Source organism: Calonectris borealis, chromosome 5 (assembly GCF_964195595.1).
Source record: "Calonectris borealis chromosome 5, bCalBor7.hap1.2, whole genome shotgun sequence".
Lineage (NCBI taxonomy): Eukaryota > Metazoa > Chordata > Aves > Procellariiformes > Procellariidae > Calonectris > Calonectris borealis.
The window spans coordinates 31,258,873-31,275,890 of NC_134316.1; the positions used below are offsets into that span (position 1 = coordinate 31,258,873).

The window sequence follows — 17,018 nt, forward strand, 5'->3', positions numbered from 1 at the left end:
TGTTTAAGGATAATTTACGATGTATGAGAAGTAACACATAATTCTTTGATAACAATGCTGAGTTCTGTAAAATTACCCAGTTATAGCCTCACATAGCAGAAAAAAGAAATTACTTACTTCCACTGTTTTATGTAGCTCAAAGGAGCAAGATTACAACCTGCATCCATCAACGCTTTTTTATACTGCTCCAAATCAACCTGAAATTATGAAGTGGAGAATTGCAAAAGGTTGAAACTATTCTTAACTCTCTTTATGTGGAAAGACAAGATATTCTTATCTAAATACTAAATAAGCTGTGTAAAGTTATAGCATTAACCAAAGTTAAAAAGTAATTATGAGTCTTAATCCCATCTCCTACCAACTATGAAAATATAACTTAAAATGCAATTTGCTCTGAGTAGCTCTCATTAAACTTAACAGTATTTGTGGAATTAAATCCTGTGCATTTTCAGATATGGGAAGTCTTTTATATCAGCATCTTTAAAAAACCTAACAGAATACTGGTTTCTGTAAAATGTTACAACAGCAAATAATAAAAACGAAGAGGAGTTAACATACATTTATAAGAATACTTTCTCTCTGCCTAACCCAACATATTTCTTCTACCACATAATATTTATACAGTATAATAAAAATCTTCCTTGAAATTAATCATCATAAGTTCAAAAGAAATATTAAGAAATTGTTTCCTGAATTATTCAGATATTGGCACAAGAAGCATTTCTCCTTTATTCATCTGCTAGTCAACTCACACAATTATTCTGCAATATAAAAGGACAGAGTGAAAAGAGTCTTATCGACATTTTGTTTTATCTACTTCTATTGAGCAGTCGAGCAGAATAATAGAAAGTATGCCAAGATGTGTCTTGCAGTAGCTCTGAACTAAATATTTCAGAAGATAATCTTCCATCTTACTAGTCATTCATATCCTTCGAAATGGTGGCTAAAGCTTTGTGAGCAGATTCCTGATAATACTATAAAATTTATTTAAAGTTTTAATATTTCCTGGGCATTTCATACTTCGCTTCAAAGAGAAGCGGAAATACTTATTTAGTGCTGAAACGATATAGAAAAATCCTGTGTGGTAGAATTTGGTGTTGGAAGCTGTAAAGAACATACATACCTCTGAAGGTGCCTGAGCTGAGCTTATGTAATAGATAAGAAATAATCGCATTTTGTCTTCTGGAGTTCCTGCTGCAGTGAAAAAAAAGAAAATAAACTAAAACCCTACAATTGTAACTATGCTGCTATCTCAATTGCTCTTCAGTAACAATATATATGTACATTCAGACCTTTAGTTATGACAATAATTGTTATCTATAACCATGGCTTTGTTCAGTGGATAAAATGGTAGAAAGACATTTAGCAATTTTATTAAAAGTTAGACTGGCTCACTGTTCCTGGAAGTTTACTTACACCTCCCCCTTTTGCTTATAGTGAATGTGATTCTTCAAATAACATACTAAATAAGTTATGAAGTGGCATTATGTCTTATTTTATGCGGGGATTGCAAGCATTAGCAGGGAGTAGATCCATGAAAGAGGAGACTAAAGAAAAATCATAAAAGTAAAAGCCACAGCACACTATTTTTTAGCTCTACAATTTGTTTATGCAGCTCTATGGTTGTACTGAAATACTTGAGGGCTGCAAAAGCACTTATGTGAACTTTTGGTCAGGAAAAAAATCCTGAACTTTCAGCTTGACTTCAGGAAGGATTTCACCTCCTGAATCATCTTTTGCCACACCATTTATTGGAGAAAAACACCACTACAAATTCTTGGGAAGCATTATCAATGGCAATCAAAATTCATCTCCACCAGATCAAAAAGATGATGTGGCCATCCCTGTGTTACTTAAACTATAACCTCCTACAGCAGATTTTGAACACCATCTACTTTTTTCCTAGAAGAGGATCACTATTAGTAAAGATCATAGTTTCAAATGAAGATTTCAGAAGTACAACTTCTCAAAACAAACATTTCAAATTAGTAATCCAATACTTCATTAAAAAAGCTTAATACCCTTAGATACAGTACAATATTTTATAAAAATGCACTTTCTTGTACTTGTGGGTAAGAAAAAAGATTTTTTTTTCTGGTTTTTTGTTTGGGGTTTTTTCCCCCCACTATGGAATGTGGATCGTGTCAGCAGGGGATCATCTAATGTAATCTGCAGCTTTTGTTTATATGTAAGCATATATTTAGTTTGGCAGAAGTTAAGAGTAAGCACTGTCATAATGAACGTTTATGACGTGGTACAATTTTTTCTGGGAAATAAGTTTTATTAATCTTTACCAAATACCTGTAGGCCAGAAGATCAAGAACTGAAGAAACTTTGTATTATCTAAACCAAAAGCCAGCTTTCAAGGTAGACATCCACTTGGAGCTCACTTTGGTAAAAAAAGCACTTAAACATTCTAAATATACAGTGTAACTGACTTTGGTTTCTGTAACTGACTTGGAAGCTTGGTTTCCAGTTTGCCAGTTTATAGCTTGTTTCAGTACTTTGCAGATCAAGAAGTTTCAGTTTCAACTGGAATCCGCTGGCATTTCGATAGCGTTTCCCTCGCTGGGCCTATTTACCATGTCTACAAAACTCCTAGAAGGTTTGTGTTCACAGGAGTGTAAGTGGTCTCACTTACACATGAGCATAAGTGATATTTTGTCTTACTAAAAGATAATAAATTAAAAAAAAACCACCTGTGATTGTATTGTGTACGCTTTACTAAATCTTAGGAAAACCACTCTGTTTGGCAAAAATACCGTACTCTTGACATACTACTGATGTAAATCATAGCTGTGATAAACAGCTCTAAGACCCACGTCAGTTGCCTGTAAAATGTTCACTATTTTTTCCTAGGCTATGGTCTGCAACAGCATAGAGAGGGGGAGTGCTAAGTGTTCTGAAGAAAATTTAACTTGGTAAACCTAAACCAGAACAATTTTATTTTCCACTCAAAATCCAGCAGGCAGCCTTTAGGGCTACTGATTAACTACTAGAGCAAAGCAAAACCAGTAACTCCCGTTTTATCACTACTCCAGGATATAATCATATCCATTGAACTGGGAGGCAGCTAATAGCCCTGAGTGGTAGATTAGTAGTAAGAAATGGGAGGCTAAAGCCTGAAGCTGTTAAGTGGTCAAGTCTACGTGCATTTGTGAAGAGCTCTGCAGATATCATTGTCCACAAGACATGTATCCCCACAGATAATGCAAACAAGTAGTTCACCACTGAAAGCACTGGAAGACTTGATGCATTATTCTTTCAAAATGTTTTCTGCTGGTATTTCTCAGTGACTCACACAATAGGACGCTGGCCAGTTTTACAAGATAGAATGCCTGGAAATAGTCGACATGATTTAACTTAAATCCTTTTGTTATATAAATTTACCTTAAACCTAGGCAATGCATATGAAATGCTAACATGCTATTGTGAACCCCTGAATACTTAGCTTATGAAGGAAAACTCTAGCCTGGAAATCTAATCTTTCTCTTGCGTATAAAGCCAGTAACTTTACTAACAGGAATGTTGATATGATACATCAGGCTTGGGAAACAATTTGCTTTATATTGCAATCTAAAAACGCATGGAAAATGTGGATTCAGGTAAAAAGCAATTCATCCAGTAGGAAATACTAGCAAGCATAATAATTTGTTTTCATATCTAAGTTCATGCAAACATAAAAGCTGAAATCAAAATAGTACATGAACAGTTAATTCTGAACATGGAAAAGGACTGGTTTGTATCAACGCTTAATAAAAGTACAAATTATACATATTCTTATTAGCTTCATATTAACAATGAATGTCTGTATTGAATTACAGATTGATGCCTGACAGTAGATTTTCTGAAAGTCTGTTAGTTTCTAGACTTGATTCAATCTGAGATCTGTAAAATTTTAGTTCAGACTTCTACCAACCGTGTACTATTTCTGCCACTGCCTTTTGATTCTATAGCACAGACACTAATAAAAGATTTTTTTTAAAAAGTCAGCAGGATTTATATATACTCTTTCTATAAATATGAATCATTATGCAAACTCCAAGCAGACATTATGTCCAGTACGTGGCTACAAGACTACACACATAAGCATGCATAACAAAACATTTTCTTAAAGAGCATACTGAGAAAAGAGCAGGAACCCTGGGTCTCTGAAGGCTCGAGGTTTGCCAATATACTTGCCAATACGCAGACACGCCAGTGGTCATAACTTAAGTTTTACAATCTTGCTCTGCAGGTTATTTTGTTCCAGCCAACTGGTATCAGATCATACTGAAATCTGTCAGAGGGTTGTGACATACCTCAGGTTGTGAGAGGTTGAAACGAGAGTTGATGCTATGATACTACAAAAAGCTGAGACCCGTTCTGGTCTCAACCTTTTACAGAAAGACCCGTAGTGACTCCTGCTAATAGAGAATCTGAGTATCACCCAGTCTGTAAAGCTTTGTTATGTATGAACCATATATGAAACAGAAGCTGCGATGCACTGCTCTTAGACAATGAAAACAGACATGCCACAGCTGGGTCAAGGCATGCAAAACTTCAGGTGAGTCTCTCAGTGAACTGTCCAATTTACGTCTTGCTTCCCTTCTCTCCATCTTCTGCCATCCATCTTTCTCCTCACACAAGCAAGAGCTACCTACATTACAACCCCTTGACTTAACCAAATTATATGAAATACCCTTTTTCATTCTGTTTGTGAGGTATGCGTGTGTTCTAAAACATGGAGTAGGATTCTAAAGAATCATTATTGTTCAGACCACACAATTCCATGCTATACTAATAAATACTGGAGAAGCACAAAAGTTAAAATATTTTGACCTTCAGAAACAAAGAGTTAGGAAAGGATTTTAGTAGAGCTGCAAAAGTTGCCAGTATTTTGGATATTACTCAACTGAAATACTAAACTCTCCAGACTGCTACTAAAAATCAATAAAAAGCTGTTTTCTTTACAAGTCTTGCAGAGCTTGCACGTAAGCTCTTTACCAACCCTGAAGTCCCAACAGGTACAGATTTATTGTGTATCTTAACAAATTTTATACCAACTTCAGATTTAAAGTACTCACCATCTGGGTCAGAAATCATGTCCAGAAGAGATTTATCCAGAGTGGATTTGCTCATTATTTTTTCCTCATATTCAAAATACACATCCAGCTTTCGACTCTGTTTAAGAACAAGTGTTAGGGTTAACATCTTAACACTGTGAAAGAATATTTATTTCCTCTTCAAAAAGGTATATAGTTTTAGTTATCAAGACTGCTTTTAAAAATTTATTTTAAAGTAAATTATCAGTAAAAATAACTAATGCTTGCATTATAATATGGTTTTATTAACTCTCAGAAAATTGATGCTATGTAATTCTCGTATTAAAAGTGAAAATGCAAGTTAAGCAAGGCATGTCTGACATGCAAATATTAAACTGGAAGAGGAGCTTTGTTTTTAACTACAGTTTTGCCATAGCTGAAAACTACATGCCATCATACGTAGTGTTATGCTGTAATAGGAAAAAATAACGTTCAAGTGAACCTCAAGTCTCTCAGCCAACAAGGCAATTACTTAATGCAGATAAATGTGGGGAATTCCTAAATACATTAAGGCATCATCCCAGAGAAAAGTTGGCAACTGCCAACTTGGGCTGGTACCGAAATAACTACCTCAGATCAAAGGCTTGCAGTAATTCATTCACACCAAAGATGGAGGACTTCATAGTTAGATTATCTTACTAACACTGGAAAAGAAGTCTCTCATTATACAATGACACACATAGATCAAGTTGTGAAAATCCTTTTTTAGGGAGGATGGCACAGGGACTGCACAAAATTAATGTGGCAAAAGCTTTATAGAAGACATCACACGGTCATGCATTGCAATGACTGCAGTCTAATGACTGCATTGCAATACATCTGCACAAACAGCCAAGCTTTGCACTTCTCGACCATCATACCATGAACTTACAATTTGAAGATAGAAAAACGCATTCAAAAACTTATTTAAAAAAATTCCATTACATCACAGATTATTATGAGCATTTGAACATTAAAATGTAGCACCACAACAAATGCTACAACTACTCAGCTTACAAAACCTTAATATCTGGTAACTAACTAAATCTTGGTGTCTGGACACATTCAGCTCTGTATTGGCTCAAAGAGGAGACCAGCAGAGTGGATCTCCATCGCGTTGCCTTGGAAGTGTTTCAGCTCCACATCACACCCGTTGGGAGATTGAAATGATATTGCCAGAGTGAGGCAAGAGTCACCGGGGTTTTTCTTGGGTTAAGAGATTCAGGAAATTTTGCCTGATAATGTCGAGGCATGCAAAACTGCTATGGCCCCTTCTAACGCAGTGCAGTAGTTGTTGTAATGACTGCAACATAAAAGCTTTAGAAGTCTGGTTTTCACATGTTTTTGAATTCTACTAAAATTATTCCTGAGATCACAAATAAGGAAATGGAATTTAAAAAACCAGTTATTTCATCACTCCCCCCAAAAAAGGAAAAAAAGAAAGGAGAAAAAAAAAGGTACTTCTTTAGCCTAAGGATATTAGGGTAGTTGACCTTCTGAGTATTATAAGTTCATCAAAAAAGAGCTGGAGATGAGAATACAAAATAAAAGAAGAGGTAAGTCACAGGAATATTTTAATATTGAAAGCCTTTGGCAATCAGCTTATGATGCAGGTAGCTATGTAACACTTCTATTTCTCATTCACCATCTACTGAACTTATTGAGAAGAGCAGTTACTTGCAGAACAGCAACTTAATTTAAAGTCTCTGTGGAAGCTTGTAATTACAGCTTATAAAGTAAATTACCATGAAGAGTGCTCAAAAAATGACCACTCGCTACTTTTAGGGGCAGAAGGATGTCTTCTGTTGTTTGTGATAGTGACTATGACTACACATAAGGTGTACGAAGTGACAAAAAAAAATAGCTAGAGCTTCTTTCAAGCTATATTTATCTTGAGCTCGTGTTAGAAGAGTAGTCACAGCCAAATTTTGGTAGTTACGCTACTGTAAAACCTTGGATTAATCCTGTAGTTAGCTAAAGTTAAAGTGATTATTAGCAGTTATGTTACACTAGTTTAAAGTCTGAATAGAACTGAACTACCAGCCTTTTTCCAAGTCCTTACTTCAGATGCAATTTGGTATCCAGCACGTCAGACACGTTCTGACTTCAATTCTACAGCACCTTGGAGACTATCTGCGTTATAGTTTCCTTAACTCTCTCTAGAGAGATAAAACAATTGCAAAGAAACTACTACTATTTTTCTAGTCTTTCCATTATATTCACTTGCTTTTTGTGTTTTAACTGCATTTGTATCTCCTTACATGGAGCTAAATTCAATGTTTTTAAGTTTAAAATATTTTCCCCAGACAAAAGGCATCCAACAAACAAAGGATTGTCTTGAAATGTGGAAACTCAATCTTATTAAAATAAATATATTATTGTTGAATTTGGCAATGCCCATATTATCTTAGCTGGTAATCTGTTTAAGACAAATTTATTCAGATGGCATGTAAAAATGTAGAACATAAAAAAAAGATTCACTAATTCACTATATTTGCTTACAGATCAACTTTTAAATAAAATTATGTAATTCAAACATGAGATACTTTAAATTTTAAGAACAGATTTACAGTTGTTAACTTACTTGGAGCACAAACTAGGTAAAATTCTTCTCAGCCATGTGCCATTTTATGACTGTTTGACTAAGACTGCTGAAGAAAACAGACTAACCGCAGCAAAGAAAACTCACTGGTTGCATATATTTGCTATACTTTGAGCCTAAACTGAAACATTAATGGTACATGTACACTCACTCTCTTCAAAAATTTTGGACAATTACTTTTGGAGTGTGAACTTAGCACTCTTTGGGGGAAAAAAAAAACCAAACTGAAAATTCTAAAACTTCAGGTCCTTTATTTCTATCCACAATAGGGACATCAGAGGTAAGCAGCAATATAAAATTTTCGACACTCTTTTTGATGCAACAAAAGCACGAACTAAATAGATGGATCAATATGGTGAGTCTATTCAGCTGCTTCTTCACTAGATAACTAACGAAGGTTACTAGCAAAGACACTAATCAGGGCAATATTTTTCTTATACTGGTTCACTAGGAATTAGCTGGACACCTAATCAAATTTCATATCGATTACCGAATAGCCTTAAACACTACTAGTTACCTTTTGACAGATTTCCCAGATATGCCACATCAATGAGACAGTTACTTCCCGAAGAATCAACTTGTCTAAGAAATGCTGATAAGAAGCAGATGTCCCATTTTATTTAAGTAACTGCAATTTTGCTCACTCAATGGCAAACTCACAGACATGCCAAGAGGAAAAGCTGGGGAATAGGAGCTAAACAATCCTGTAGATTCAATAAAAAAAGACAGCAAAGAAGAGGTTCTTATGGGTGCCAAACTGGCAAGCAAAGTGAAGAAAAATAATAATAAAAAACAATAATAAAATCAAGATGCATTTACATTTACAGTTATTCCCTTTCTGCCTCCTGCTCTTGATTTCCTACTATATCTTGTTCCACAGCAATCTCATTCAGGACACCTTTCTGGCTGCCAATTCAGGGACAGGATCTGTATTGCAGTTAAAGCACTACACTTCAGTTTGCTTTGTCTTTTTTTTTTTTAATATATTTGTGAAAGCTTTCAACTTAGCATCTTTAAAAACAAGCTGTTCGTAAGCCAAAACTTATTTTAGGGAAAATCACTGAAGTGCATGGGAATCTCTACCTGAGCTCTGTACTCCAAAATGAACACAAAATTCCTTCTTTTTTAATCAGAGAAGTGGAAGCAGGACTCATCGAAATCTCTTGGAGGGTTATTTTTGTAAGGACTTGTAGGAGGCTCTCCTATCCTCTTTACAGTACAAAGGTTCTTCCTTTTAGAGAGAGAGAGAGAGAGAACATGCAGAAGAGAAAAGAAATTTTCTAAGAAATTACTGGGAGGAATTTCTCAAAGATACTGACAGAAAACAACCAGAAATAACAGCCCCTAGAATGACTGAGGTAATTATAGTGTGCTCCTATCAAGAGGAAGAGGAACTCTGGGAGAAGGCTGAGAGTGGCAGCTACAGCCAGTTCCCTTTGACTGAATTGCACAGAATGATGCCGGAAAGGTCACTGTAATTGAACTCAGAAAAAGCTGTTGTTTACTGGGAAGTTACTCAATTATCAGTTCTGAACTACAGAAAAACAGCCTGGACCACTGTGACATATATATTTCACAAACACACACCGTTTCTGTTCACATGGTAAGACAAAAACATAACCTCATTTAAAACAGAGTAGTTAAAACAGTGGAATTCCTTTACAAAATATGAATTCGATAATTTGAAAGGCTATTGGCAATCCCAGTAATGGAGTCATTCAAAGTATCAGGCCTTGAGATCAAGCAAAATTGGAGATACGTGATAAGAAAATTATGTAGGAATTAAAAAAAAAACCCTAAACCAAACAAGTGTAAGTAATCTAAGACAGATAATAATTCACAAAAAACCTGCCACTTAAATTCATATGTATAGAATTCTAGCAAGATGTTATCTAATCTACCCCCTCTCCAATTAATCATTTTAGAAAAGTGTACATGTACACCTTTTTATATGCCACAACTTAACATACTTCAGTAATCCTAGTATTCACATTAGAATGACACACAAAAATAAGCATTACTGGAAACTCTAAAGCAGCTAGAAAGATATCCATAATTCTAGTCCTAAAACTGTTATCTGTTGGGTACAGTACTTCAGCCACCAGCTTCTTCAGAGAAAAAACAATCAATGCAAAACAAGGATGCATTTGTTCTAAGCACTGACAATAAATACTTGATGGTTCACTTCGTGAAAAAAGTGATGCATTCTTTCCATTATTTCACTAAACACCTAGATATGCCAGAAAACTGCCAGGACCCCTGAGTATGTGATTAATTTCTGGTTTCCTCTTGCTGTGTCTTAGAAAATGATCCAAAAGAATGTGGAAAGCAGCTGTAAACTGAACACTACAAGAAAAATTAAATTCACTTAGTATATCCAAAGCAGGTCTCGTACCATTCTTTGCACTGATTCTCATATATGTAGTGAAGAAAAATGCTCAAATACTTAATGTAGTAAAAAAACCATAATGGACAATGCAAACAGTCTGTTTTAAAGTATGAATGTGCTTCCAGATTATTTTAAAAGTAAAAATATAGTAACCTGAAGAAGAGCATGGTGCCTCACTAGCTCCTCATGACTGGGCACTCGCCAAAAAAATTCTCTCTTATCCTAATCTGTTTGAATTATTTAATTGTATAGAAAACCTATTAACCACAGACTCCAGGTGCCATCAGAATTTCTTTAAAAAGTACTGGCTGAGACATTGCCCTTTTTGAGAGTATTCTTGAGGAATCCATTAAGTAGCATATCATCCTGCATGTTAACATTCTACAGCTCAAGATAGAAAGATACTTTTTGTAACACCGGAGAGTGAAAAGAGGGGAGAAAATGGATAGGACAAAGCAGTTGGAAGAAACTTTACATTCATTCAGTGAAAAGGCTTTAGCGTAGGTAAATTCCAACAGAAAAACCATGTGCTTCTGCATTGGTTTGAGTTTAACATAGTTTCCTAAATATCTGGAGATGAAGGAAGTGATTCTTTCTAAATCAAAAGAAAAGATGACACAGATGCACATATCACCAATATATTGAAGAAACTGCACGCCCATTTGTCTCACAATCTTCTTTGACAGCTATACAATAAGAAGGAGCCTGAGCACTTCGCAATACTAGACTTAAGAATCATTTATAGAGAAATGGATCACCGTTCCCTGGGAACTCTCTAATAGCAGGCTCCCTGTCAGAGGAGAGAGCCTAAGGGCTAGTAGAGTGCTGTGGCAGAGGGACTCTAAGGTAATTCCTTCCACCTCTAGGTAACAGAAAAGCGTGTCACTATCACCTAATGGAGAACGAACAAGTGCATCTGGCTCCCGTCCATTGCCAAAGGGATGCTGGCAATCAAAACTGACATTATTGCCATTCCACATCCTGATCTGAAACCTGGCTTCCGTCCAACAAATAATATATAAAATACTAGTGGTGTAGACCTGACACTACCCACTCAGTATCTTTCTTAGAAAAGTGAATTTACAGATAAGGCATCAAATAAAACATCGACATTGTCAACTTCTGTTTTTTTTTCAATGGTATTAATGTGCTGCTTTTAAATTACCAGATATGAAAATTGACATGTCTTATACTGCAAAAGCACGTAAACTAGCCCCTACAGTAATAAACCAAACATAGAGACACACTTATATCTCTTCCCCAATTTTATAAATATGTAAAATTCATTTATTCACTAAAATTCAGAATGAATCCTTTGTTCATTATAGTACTTAGCTGGAAAAAATTCAGTAGCAGTAATAATTGAGGACAGATCTTAGGCACTTTACAAATGTTAAAGTTAGCTTCAAAACACATTGCCTTCCATGAGTTATAAATTTTCTAACTATTGGTTTTCAGTGAGACTTGGTGCTTGAATCACTTTCAAAACCAGAATTTCAGTGTTTCTGAAAGCCTCATGTATCATTTCTGTTCTCATACTGTGAAAACAGATCCATCTTCCAAGTTATCCTAGTAGTAACTATGGTCTTTACTCGATACTGAAACCACCTGCAAGTTCTCTGATACAAGAGCAGCAGACTTAAACAGAAAAGAGGACAAACATCCTTCTGAAGTGCTTAAATTATGCACAGGACAGCTAACACAGACCCTGCTGGAAAGACCAGTTCAGTAACTTGCATCATTATTGCCACACCTCTATGTATCATTTTTGTTGGTGAACAGTAAACAGTACCCTTCTGATAAACACATACAGAACAGAAAACTGTTTAGACTGAAGTCGTAACTTGCCATGACACATCCCTAAAGTAAACAAAACACTTCCATCATAAACTTATTTTAGAAAGACTTCAACCCACAATAAAGGTCGTGGCCATCATAAAAAAAAAAGAAAGTATACTAGTAAATTCTGATAAGAAAAAAATTGATAACTTGCTTTGCTTTCCATGCAGAGGCATTCAAAATTCATTCCCTCTCACCTCCAACACTAAGCAATGTTATACAGTGATTTCTGTAAAAGGCAGCACAAATGAGAAGGCTCACTTTCTTATCTTACTTCACCTGCTCAAATATATTTCTTCAGGTAAGGAGCACTACTGTCAGAAAACTGAAGTTCGACAGCAATCATACCTTTATATGCTCCAAAACGGCTGTTGCAACATTGGTATGAAGATCAATGAGCCTCTTCTTTTCCAGAAGTTCTGGAAGAGAGCTGAAGAGATTAAATACAAACTAACCTGCTGAGTTGCACAGTTAGCTGAATTGTGTTACAGTCGGTACAAAAAATTTATAGAATCATAGAACAGTTTGGGTTGGAAGGGATTAAAGATTATTAAAATCTAAAATTATAGAATACAGTAGGATTGGAACTAAAAAATTACAAAGTATAGATGTAATGATTCTTATAACAGAGTACATTATCCACGTGTAATGTAGTAAAACAAGTTTTTACCGTGACTAGCAAAAAATACAGATAATGTAGGTAATTTAATATTCCTATTGAAAGCTTGTGATCAACAAGATACATGCCCTGCTTACCTAAACAAACAATCTACTAGAATTATGGCTTATATAATCAACATTTAGTTCATGTCTGATACATGTAAAAGTGTCAATATCTGCCAAATAATAACAAATAATGTCAAATAATCATCAAATAATATTAAATAATAATAGTATCTGTCAAATAAACACAGAACCTCTGGATGTTCTGGAATTTGTCACAGGTGCTTCTGCATAGAACACAATTCTCCATACAGGATTCATGACAAATCTTTTCTTTTGTGAAATAGGAAACTGAATGGTGAAGTTTACTTTGTAGAAAATTTGTTACTTAAGGTGTTGTGATCTATATGATTTTCACTGCTGGCACTTGAGCATCACATGTATAAAAGACTTCTCAGGTTCTATACACTTCCACATCCAAAAGCACCCCGTGCAGTCAGTGTCTTAACAATAAGTGGATGAGAAGGCACTTAATGGCATTGACTGCATGTCCTGAAGAATCATGAAGTTAAGTAACCATACTTTCTTTCCTCCTTTAAGCAATTATAAAATCAATGTTATCTATGATGACTGACATTAATGACCTTATAGCTGGAAGGTACTTATAGCTAGTACTGCCTTTGTAAAGCACTGCATTTAAAAAAAAAAAAGAAAAAAGACAGGAGATCCTCTGGTTTTTAATTACTAATAGATATTCCAAAGTTTTCTAAAAATTGTAAAGCCTAAGACAACTCTGAAGGGTATCTTCTTCCTGCTAGCAGATGACGGACAACAAAACAGCCAAGCCTAGTCTAATTCTCCAGAAACATGCCTAAATGGAAGATCCTAATGGTATTTGGACTTCTCAGCATAATCCTAAAGATTAGAGCCGAAACACTGCAATAGGAGAGTTTACTGTGTTATACGCTTTTCTGAAGGGGATCAAGATTTTCCTTAACAATGTCAGATTATAGAAAACAGTCACATAGAGGCTAATTGAACAGTAAAACTTCCTGATGAAGCTTTAGTCATATGATTTTTTTTTTTGCTATCAGTTTAAAGCTTTTGATGCTTGTCACTTTCATACCTTGCTGCTTTAACCTGAAAACTAGCATCTTGAGAAGTACAAAACTTTAAAACTTTATAGGGGGAGCTTGGAAACACCTGCTCGCTTTTTTGAAACTGTCTGATCCATCCCACATCCTTTGTAATTCCAATCAAATTCTAACCAGGGCATAGCATACAAAAAACCTTTGAAACTCACAAAGAGACAACTAATGCTGGATTTCACAGGACACTGGGCATATCACCCCATCTATTCTCAGAGTAACTACAGTTCCTTCTTCCTTCTGATTGGGGTCTTAGCGAAAGGCAACAAACTGAACATCTCCCTTCTCCAAGGCCTCAGTGGAATGAAAAACAGATTTACAATGAGGAACAAGTCTAAAACTCAGACTTCCAGTGTCATCCATGGTGGCTAGGTCTCCAAAAGCAGGAAAGTAAATTTCCCATGCAGAGTTCTTAATGACTATAATCTTGCCAACAGATGTTATACTAACTACAATAATCCAAATGTAATTAATTACACATTGTGCAAAGCAAGCAGATGCTTCAGGACGTGGATTTCACTAACAATTTTTTTAAGGAAGGAATGCAGAGGTAGGTAATTGGGTTTTTCTGGTGGAAGAGTGTAAGCAAATCTATGATGCACTTAGATTATTCAGCTTTGCTGAGGAAACACTCCAAAGCCATGCGTAGAGGGCTCACACACACATGCTGTGGAAGTTACATGTGCAAGTACTTGTCTAAGACATTGCATTAAACTTTACCAGAATTATAAAGCATTTAAACTTTACTATTGAGCTGAATAGCCTACTTTTAAAGCTATTTATTTCAAAGGATATCAAAAGTGAAACGACAGAAAAGAATTAGAAATGGTTCCAAATTAATTAAACAATAATGCATTATTGATTACTTACCTGACAGCTGAAGTTAGCTTAGCTGTATTATCAGAAAGCATACTTATTGCTCCTTCATCCTCCCCTTCTATACCCTGGGTTTTGGGGAAGGGTTTGGAAAGAGGAATAAAAATAGTCATAATAAATACAAAGATCACACATGCAAATACAGTCAGTACATTTAGAACCTATTTTCTCGTAATGGTATTAATGTCTGGATTGTGTTTTACAGTTATTATGCAAGTTATATAAACGTGATGCCAATAAATGCAAGAAATTGAACCTTCTCATGAAATATGGTAGTTCTAGTCCTACTTTTAAGATTGTATTATGCCTAAAATTCAGCATGTGCTGATAATTTTTGTGTGTGGGGTGACAGAGTGGGCTAAGTATCTCTACAAGTCCTATTATGCTTTACATAAAGCACATATAGGTGATAAAACTTACCATGATACTTTTAAGTCTTTTGACTTCATCTTCTTGGGCTCTGTAGGATTCCAGTTCTTGCTGAACAGATTCAGCTACCTCTGGAAAAGGACTAATGCAATACTCTGCATTAGGCTCAGTTAAATTGTTAAATTGAAGTTAAATTGAAGCACTAGAACCAGACAAGTTGTATGATCAAGATGATCATGAAAACATTTTCAGAAATATCAATACACAAATCATGCAGCAGTATCAGATCAGTGAAAATAATGACATCTTACTATAATTTTACTTAAACTTTCTAAGATATATTCACTGCTTTCAATATTTTTATATAATTTTGATAAGAACAATTTTGTGCTCTGTAACAAAAGCTAATATACAATTAATATGAACAATGAATATTGACACTGATCATTCCTTAAAAAACCCCCAAACTTTAAAAATATTTTCAAAGAAGCTTAAAAATAGAACTACCATAATATGAAGAATACTTAGAATTTATATTTACTAAATTAATATAAACTCTGTACTTATACAGCTTACCTGCCCTTATGTTTCTGCCAGAATTTATCAGATGCAGTTAAATCATAGGACTTCTTATTTTTCTTCTTAGGTCTAGCACCTGCTGGAGAACTTTCCATTCCTGTTGATTCTTCCAAGTTAACTCTATTCAAATGGAAATCCTAAAAAAAGAGGAACCTTACGTAAATATTTGACAGTTTTTAATTATTTAATCAGTCTTTTATACTTGACCAATTCTCGTCCAGAATATTTTCTAAAAAACATTAACACAGCTATTTATTAGAATTTCATGAGAGGGCAAGAAACAGTTTACTAACTAACTAGATAATAACAGCAGCAATGTAACTACTCCAAAATTACTCACACTTATTAAAAAAACACCAAACAAAGCAACAAATGTTAAGCAAAGACATCTGATTGTCTCACGTGCAGGCAATATTCTGACACTGAACTCTCAACACTGTTTTCTGTAGGGAAAGTAAATTATTTAGCAGTAACTGAGCTCTAACAACTGACCAAAACTTTAAAGTAACAAAAGTTTCAGTGTTGCAGACAAAAAGTGTTTCTAAGGCTCAATTTCACTTACACAACTACAACAAATGTATCAAAGCTGCAAAGAAGCTCGTGACATCAGCAACAGGAATATCCACTGTAAGGACTATTTAGCTACACCTTCACAGCTCTTTCTCTGTTTTTTTTAAACACTAGTAAAATAGCAAGTGCATGTTAAAGCAACAGTTCGCAACAAAGCTGCTATTTCTCCATATAGCTTTTCTTCTTCCACAGATACATCAACCTAGAAACCACATCTTTGTGCTAGATGACACAGTTATGCTCACATGTCAGCACACTGCTCCCTGTATGTCTTCTGGTTCTTTCCCCCATTACTTTTGCCAAGGACAGCTCTGTATCTCTGCAGCATACATATTCCCTCTGGTTTTCAACAAAGATTAACAAGCATTCCACTTGCTGACTTTATTCGAACCTTTTTCAAGAACACTTAAAATTTCAAAAGTGCTCTTTGCTTGGCAAATAATGATAAAGAAAGTCAAATCTTCAACTATGCAGAATCTGCCAGGAATCTTTTAGAATAGATATTTTTTGCAGAAATAAAACTCCACTTTATTACATTCATTACAGTATACAGAACTAGATCACTGTAAGAGAAATTGTCAAAAAAAATTTTAAAATGTTTCTAGTTATCCCTTGGCAGAGTTCACACTTAAAATGAAATAAAATAAATGATCCGTGCCAGAATAGAAACAAACCCAAGTAGCTACTCAAAGGAAGCACACACAGTCAATGAGCACAAACCTCATCTTCCAAGGCATGTTTAATGTTTTCAGCAAAAAAAGAGTATTTTTCAAGTACATATGTTCAATAAAAACTTAAAGGGAAAAAAAATCATTTGATTGCAAATTCAGCTGTAATTTTTAATGGACATCTATGTTTTGGCTCAGTTTAATTCACCAGTGACCCGAGTTTCCAAGTTAGTTTTGCCATTTACAAGGAGT

General features: G+C 35.0%; 1 protein-coding gene across 4 annotated transcripts in view; it reads right to left on the bottom strand.

Annotated features, from left to right (window-relative positions):
• Positions 1-17,018, bottom strand: part of SCFD1 (sec1 family domain containing 1) — a 55,459-nt gene that overhangs the window by 19,295 nt on the left and 19,146 nt on the right. For 3 of the 4 annotated variants that reach the window (XM_075151741.1, XM_075151739.1, XM_075151743.1), the window contains 7 exons: positions 15,526-15,665; positions 15,001-15,091; positions 14,575-14,648; positions 12,242-12,323; positions 5,067-5,163; positions 1,124-1,194; positions 118-197 (listed from right to left, as the gene is read on the bottom strand). In XM_075151741.1, coding sequence (XP_075007842.1) covers positions 118-197; positions 1,124-1,194; positions 5,067-5,163; positions 12,242-12,323; positions 14,575-14,648; positions 15,001-15,091; positions 15,526-15,665 — 635 coding nt within the window. The remainder of the gene's footprint in view (positions 1-117; positions 198-1,123; positions 1,195-5,066; positions 5,164-12,241; positions 12,324-14,574; positions 14,649-15,000; positions 15,092-15,525; positions 15,666-17,018) is intronic. The other variant, XM_075151740.1, reaches the window with a different exon arrangement.